The following is a 7201-nucleotide window of genomic DNA, read 5'->3' as shown; positions in this document are numbered from 1 at the left end:
GAGCGGGGTCATGCACATGCTTTCCTGCCCTGCTTAGAACATTGGTAGCTGTGCCATGCATTAGCTAAAGCCCTCTCTGCCAGCCTGGGCCAACAGCAGTCACCTATTTAGCATTTCAGTTTTTTAGGGTGGGAGAGACCCCTGGCAAGTTTAAAGCAGACTGCAAGGACCCACGTGGCCACTGGCTGTCACTGCTGCTCAGTTTGATGTTAATAGCAGCAGGGCATGAAGCTCAAACCGTGATTTATCAGCAAAATAGATGCATGCATACTATACAGAATGATCAGCAATACAAGCTGCTTGGTGTATTTCCAGCATAATGTATCACAAAAAAAGGAGGCCCATGATGAATCAAGTGTACTCTGTGCTGCCGGGGGTATTTTAACGTAGGGAGATTGTTCTCGCCATTCTTCCGTAAAGCACACAGACTGCATATTCTGAAGGCAAACTCTCCCAATCGATATTTTCTCTCACATGTGTCCTCTCCCCATCAACTTCATATGGATTCTAATAAATTAATGATACTAATAACACAGCTTGCATCGATTTCCCTTTGTAGATGGCATGCACTTTCAGCAGTTTCAGTGTAATTAATTCAGTGGAACAGCATGTCACTGTTACATTTTTCTTCACCCACCAACACAGCGGAACAAAAGGAATTTGCTCGCCTGTGCTATTGTGAAGGAATTATTTTAATCTGTCAGTGATTCATTTGGGATGGAGAGTTGAAGGAATGGGAAAATGGAATTACAGAACTATTTGAAGCAAGCATGTCCCTCTAAAGGACTATTTCAAGCCAACACCTTGAGTCCTGGACTATACCCCAGTTGGAAGAGGGTCATGCCTTGTGGAAGAGGAAGTGCTCTGTAGCTCTAAGGCTCCAATCCTGCAAACAGGCAGGAATTTCACTTTACTGCCATGAGTGGTCCCACTGATATAGCCCCATTGAAACCATGGGGGCTATTCAAAGCATGGAAGTTAAGAATGTTCACAGAATCAGGGCCCTGAAGCATCATAAGACATTGTTTCTGACTGTAACTCTCCACTTCGGACAAATAATTCAGCATTCAATTATTCATTACAGGTTCAGTGTCTTAAAGCCCCAGCTCCTGGAATCCCATGATGATGGGAGGCTCTCAGCTTTCATTTTAAACAAAAGTAAAAATATCTGACCAGCAGTAGCTAGTTAATACAACGTTGGCTTGGCAATGCTAAACATTTCCTGCATATAGTGCTGAGTAATTCCCACTTTGGTCCATCATTCAGGAAAGGACTTAACCCCTTGCTTAAGAGCTGTCCTGGGTAAAGACAGACTGAAGCATTTGCTTAAATGCTTCCCACAATCAGGGTCTTTCTGAATCTGTGAAATGCAAATGTGCTTTCCTCTGACATCAGTGGTAAAGCCTGGATCCCCAAGGCTTTTGTTCATGAGAATCTCTGGATGTTAATTGCATGGGGTACCTGGACAAGGAGAAGATGTCTGATAGTAAAGAACTCTTTAATCTTGCAGAGGCTGATTAAGCAAGATCCAGTGGCTGGAAATTGAACCTAGACCTATTCTAACTGGCAATAAGGTGCAAATATTAGACCAGGAGGGTAATTAGCCATTGGCACATCATACAAAGGGATGTGGTGGATTCTCCAACATTTTTTATTTCAAAATTCACTTCCCTTTTATGTAACAAAATATGTTTAAAAGGGAAAAATCTCCCCCCAGCAGCACAAGGAACCATTTCATTTTTGACCCAAAATTGTTGTTTGACCCAGAACTACATTTTTGTTACTCACGTGGTCCAGCCACCAAACTGCTCCACCCCTAGTGCAGTGACAGAAGCATTCTAGGCACAGGGGTAAACCTCAGCCTGTCACTGGTATGCAAATATATCCTGGTCTGAAATGTAAGGGAGGAGCAGAGCACCCAAAATTAGTGGGAGATCAATCCCTGTCAGTGCTGGTACCACCCGAGAGGACGAGGATTTCAAGGTGAGTACATGATGCTCTCCCTCTATCAGGCAGAATGGCCGGTTGTGTGTCTTCTCTTCTGGGCCGCCTGCTTGCAGCAAACAGCCCCACCGATCCTGTGCTAAAGCAGGGGGGCGACAGAGGGATGGTGAAAGAAGCGCCATCCCTCGCACTTACAATAGCCTTGCAGCAAGCACACCCTGGAGTGATTCCCATTTACACATCAACTTTAGAAAACTCCCAGGAGACAGTAGCTCAGCATTTCTCCTGATCTCGATTTGAGATGTACGAATGTTTCCAGGCTCTTTTATCCTGCCTCTAAATGAATCTTTTCTGTGCCTGAGAAACCACCCTGTGGATCCTTTTCCGCATGACGAATGTGACATGCATCGGGAAGGGGCCTGAGATGCATTTGCAGGAAGAGTGAGTGATTTGCTAGCTGGGTGCAAGGTGGTGTCTACACACTAGGTACATTACACCAGCATGGTTTGTGCGGTCTGACACCAGTGTGCTGGGGATTGTACCCTTTTGGCCCCAGCCTTCTCTATCAGCTGCTTTGGATTCACTTGTTTTATCTCAACCACATTTACTCTAAAGACATAAAAGTACAAATCAATGAACAAAGGGCGTGTGGCTGGAGTGGGAGTTTATCATAGGAGCTGGCACCATTCCCCAGAGGGGACGGACTCAGGGAAGGGAGTATGTTTCCCTGGCTCATCCAAGTGCTAAAGACAGTGAAAAGGGATTCTGGTTGCACCTGTTGGAACTTCAGTGACCTCTGTCCTCGCCAATGCACAGTCTCCACCTATCTGGAGCAAAATCCTGAGAAATGTTGGGGAACAAAGCCCTGAATGCAGCGAGCACCAACAGGGACCCTCGCAGACCCTGCTTGGGGCTCTCATGAAAGATGATGCTTCTTTACACCAGGAAGAGCATGGCAGTTAGGGCTTCACTATGCACATTCTGCAACTGATGGGCAGGGAGCTGAAGATGATGGGCCCCCAGAGACCCTTCCATGGTACCTGTAGGTGTATTTAATGCTGCTTTCCCCTTCCATTTGTGGTCAAGGCCTTTCCCGTACCTCTGAGATGCAATGACACCAGGAATGTTACTGATTTCTCTGTGCCTAAAGAGAGTTATCTGCTGGATCTTGATAATACTGACACTTCAAGTCAACGGGGCAGGGACCCGAGGTGGAGAATTGATCTTTCTCTCGGTGGGCCCAATACAGCAGGGAAGCCATCCCAGGTGGTTTGGCATATCAGGGTGAGAGAGATTTCTTTCTGGGGTGGAAACTGTGAACAAAGATGGAGGAAAACCTCACTCCATCACCCTAAGTCCTGTAGCACACACCAACACATTTATGTTGAAGTCCATTAGCTAAAGGGTTAACTACTGAGGTGCACCATATTTCCATCAGGGAGCCAGCCTGAGTCAGTTTTCCCTGGGGAAATGGGATTGGAGGAATGAATGTTACACCCATACCAGCCACTTCACAGTGAGATCACTGGGCATTTTACACCCACCTCACCGCGGGCATGCCAGGAACTCACAACAATGGCAAAAACTCCAGCTCTTACCTTGACCACACCTCAAACGAAATGAGCCGCATCCTCTGTGTTACTCTGAGCAATGCTGACGAAGGAGGGAGTGCATTGCACTTAGTTTATTGGAATGATTCTGAGCCCGCACTGGAGGGGGTGGGGTGAGAGAACAGGAAGCTTGGGCTACATGCTGAGATAAGAGAAAAGCTGAATTTAAAGAGGAAGATGACAGAGGTGTCTGGTATTCATCCATCTGTGACGCTTGCCTGGCTTTCTCCAGGAATGTTTACACCGGATCTTCAATATACCCTAAAAGACAGAGCAAGAGCAGTGAATGCAGAGCTGAGCTCCTGGCCAGGGTTACATTGCACAAGACCAGTAAGAAACAACTTAGAGCTGCAATAAACGGCTGCCAGATTTTGGTCAGCAGGGCCACTTGCACTGGAGTCACGCTGCTTCTCTGGGCTCCGTTGTTCTGTGGAGTTTGCCAGTTTGTGACATTTCCACCACAGTTGTACATTACCCAGGAACATGCAGTTAAGGGACTAATGCAGTTAGTTAGGGAATAATGCACGATGGGTGGGAGATAAGAGACTTTGTCCTGTCCCAGGAGCTTGAATTAAATGTCTGTCAGGTTCGGGGCCATGGGGCTATCACAGGCTGACACAGGCCCCTTAACAGGGAGCAGGGCCAGGGCATCTGTGCTGCATCAGAGAACCCCAATTCAGGCTTATAAGGGGGCCCTGAACCAGGGAGGAGAGAGACCTGGTCAGTCAGAGTTAGGAAGCTGCAGGCAGCAGGACTGCCCAAGTCTCCAGGGCTGGGGAGTGAAAGTCTGAAAGGAAAAGTAGCCCAGGGGAGCTGAGGAACTGCTCTTCTTTGGTTAGGTTGTGTATGGGACAATCAAATAACCAAGAGAGACCATGGGCCTGGCAGTGTGTCCTTTGCAGGCTGGAGAGAAGCAGTGCCCTGGTACAGGGGCCATTTGGATTGGTGGCATGTTGCTTCTCTGGGCTCAGTTGTTCTGTGGATCTCCCCAGTTTCTAATATTTTGTCCTCAGCTGCACATTGTCCAAGAAAATGCAAATGTGGAGCAAGTCTGTGGGTTAGGCAGGGAGTATTGCATGATGGGCTATGAGCTTAGGAGAGGTTTGGATCTATCCCAGCAGCATAGCTAGAAAAAGGGGCAGCATTTTGTAACATTTCATTCATTTACATTTGTTGCTGAAAGGTACTTAAAAAACTCTTGTCAGAGCTCAGCAACGAGGGTCTTTCCTAGCCAGTGGTGAGCTGGAGCCAGTTTGCACCGGTTCACACGAACCGGTTGTTAAATTTTGAAGCTGGTTTAGAACCGGTTGTTAAAGGGGTGGGCAAACTCCGGCCCGCGGGACCATCCTGTCTGGCCCACCTGAGCTCTCGGCTGGGGAGGCTCCCCTGAGAATCCCTTTTTAATTTTTACTCACCCGACAGCACTCTGGGTCTTCGGTGGCACTTCGGCGACGGGTCCTTCAGTGTCACTGAAGACCCAGAGCGAGTGAAGGGCCCGCCACAGAAGTGCAGCCGAAGAACCAGAGTGACTGAAGGAATCGGTTCTTCAGCTTTTGGCAGCTCATCACTGCAGTCCTAGCTCCTCTAGATGGCTTCTCCTGGAGCCCCTGTCAGTAACTCTCTTCCTGAACTGGAGATATCATGTACAGAGAAGGTACATAGGGATCAAAGTTGCTCAGATAGGAAGGCCCTTTGGTCTAATTCTCATTCAGTAGGAAAAAAAAAAATCAATAGAGTAAGCAATTAACAATAAAAATATCATCTAGATTTATATATCTTTCTTTCAAATACAGGCCAGAGAAACCATCACATGCAACATATTAGTGTCCTGGAATATCCCCTGGGTATAAATTCAGACTCAAAGTGCCGGTAATCTCCTCGCCATAGGAGGTAATACACATATGGTCTGCATACTCTTTCAAATGCCATGGTGCAAATTAAACCTGGGCACCCAGATATTGGAAAAGCCTTCTGAGTTTGGTGTTTCTTTGATGCATTCTAACTTTTGGCCCCATTCACTCCTTATATTCAAACTGGTATTAGTTTGGGTCATTTTTCCCTGTAGTATTTCCATTCAACAATAATAATAATAATTAATAAAAAATCCAGGTTAGTTGGAAGTTGATATATGGAACTTAATTTGAAAATGGGAGAAAAAGAAAATGGGACTTACCAGCGCCCTATTAAGAGCAGATAGCACTTTGGGGGTGAGCTGGTTCACACAGCCCTGTACCCCTCCAACCAGATCAGTGAGGACGCTGAAAGGAACGGAAACCAGGTTTGGCACCATATTTGGCACAACATTTGACACAAGACTGCCAGCCATGTCCAGAACAGCAGAAGCTGCAAGACAAAATCATCAAACAAACTCAACAGGAGAATGAACAAACATTTTGAATGTCCTTGTTGCTAAAGCATTCGGGGCTGTTTTTCAGTGTTGGGAAGGGGAAGAGCATTACATGGGCAATGGCCAAAGTTATAAAGAACTTATTGAATAACATGGATGAAAGCAGGAATCTGCTCCCAGGTCATGGATCTTTCCCTCAGGTTAAGGATATGCTGGGACCGTCGCAGCCTCCTCACCAAGCAGATCACTCCACCACCTGGGCACACTATGATTTAAAATTCTAAAATGTTTTGAGAAATAAACAACAAATTAAAGTTTGTGACTTTCTTTTTAAAGTGATCTTTTCCTAACATTAGAACTTTCAGTAAGAATTTTGTAACTTTGTTATCTAGACAAAAACTGCAAATTAAAATCTTTTGCCAAGTATTTAATTTCGCAAACCTTGATAGGTAAACTATTCTGCAAAATCGAATGATTTCCACTCACCTAGCTCAGTGTAAACCATGACTGTATGATGGATGGTTATTCATTTTAAACATAATGCACCAGATCCGGCTCTGACTTACACCTGTGCAAAACTGGAGTAACTCCACTGCACATGTGAGCAGAATTGGGCCTGATCCATTTACATATGAAATAATGACTCAAGAAGATGCCATGCTGTTGACATGCATCATGACAGGAAGGTCCAAGCTGCTCCCAGAGCCACAGACTGCAGCAGATTTACACGGTATTTTTAATTAAGTTTTACAGGTTTTTTTTGTTTAAGGTATACACACTTATAGAGATTTCCAGAAGAGCCCAACCCCAACGGCATTTGGGTATTTAACTCCCTTATGCCCTCTTGAAAACCTAGCTGCGGCTCTGATGTGACTCTTGCAATTACCATAAAGATGGCAGCCTGCAGAGATTACAAGGCTGCTCTGTTCAGATCATTGACTATATTGAAATATTTGCCAGTTATCTTAAATGCTGCTTTGTAATTAGCATCCTTATTTATCATACAGATTCTGACTGAGGGACTGATCCAGATACCATTGGGTTCAGGAGTCTTTCCATTAACATCAAAGGGAAGGGGATCAGGCACTTAGTGAATTTTTCCATAGCAGGAAGAATTGCAGTTTTCAACCAAGGCATCTTCGGTTGCAGAGGTTCCATACGCACGGTGTTCTACAGCCAACAGCTCACTTACCTGAGTAGCAGCGAAGCGCCAGGGTGACAAGCATGAAGACAACTGTCAGCTTCATGGTGGGGATGGCTGTCTATTCAAGATCAAGTCTTAAACTGAGCAATACTTAAT

General features: G+C 45.6%; 1 protein-coding gene across 1 annotated transcript; it reads right to left on the bottom strand.

Annotated features, from left to right (window-relative positions):
• Window positions 1-3625: 3625 nt before the first annotated feature.
• LOC119859626 (secretoglobin family 3A member 2-like) lies at window positions 3626-7201 on the bottom strand. Its single transcript, XM_038411900.2, has 3 exons — window positions 7094-7201; window positions 5728-5897; window positions 3626-3815 (listed from the first exon to the last, which is right to left on the bottom strand). Exons 1-3 carry the CDS (start codon window positions 7146-7148, stop codon window positions 3720-3722), a joined length of 321 nt encoding a protein of 106 aa, XP_038267828.1. The 5' UTR covers window positions 7149-7201; the 3' UTR covers window positions 3626-3719.

This window comes from Dermochelys coriacea, chromosome 8 (genome assembly GCF_009764565.3).
Source record: "Dermochelys coriacea isolate rDerCor1 chromosome 8, rDerCor1.pri.v4, whole genome shotgun sequence".
NCBI classification, from domain to species: Eukaryota; Metazoa; Chordata; order Testudines; family Dermochelyidae; genus Dermochelys; species Dermochelys coriacea.
This window is presented reverse-complemented; position numbering and strand designations above follow the sequence as displayed.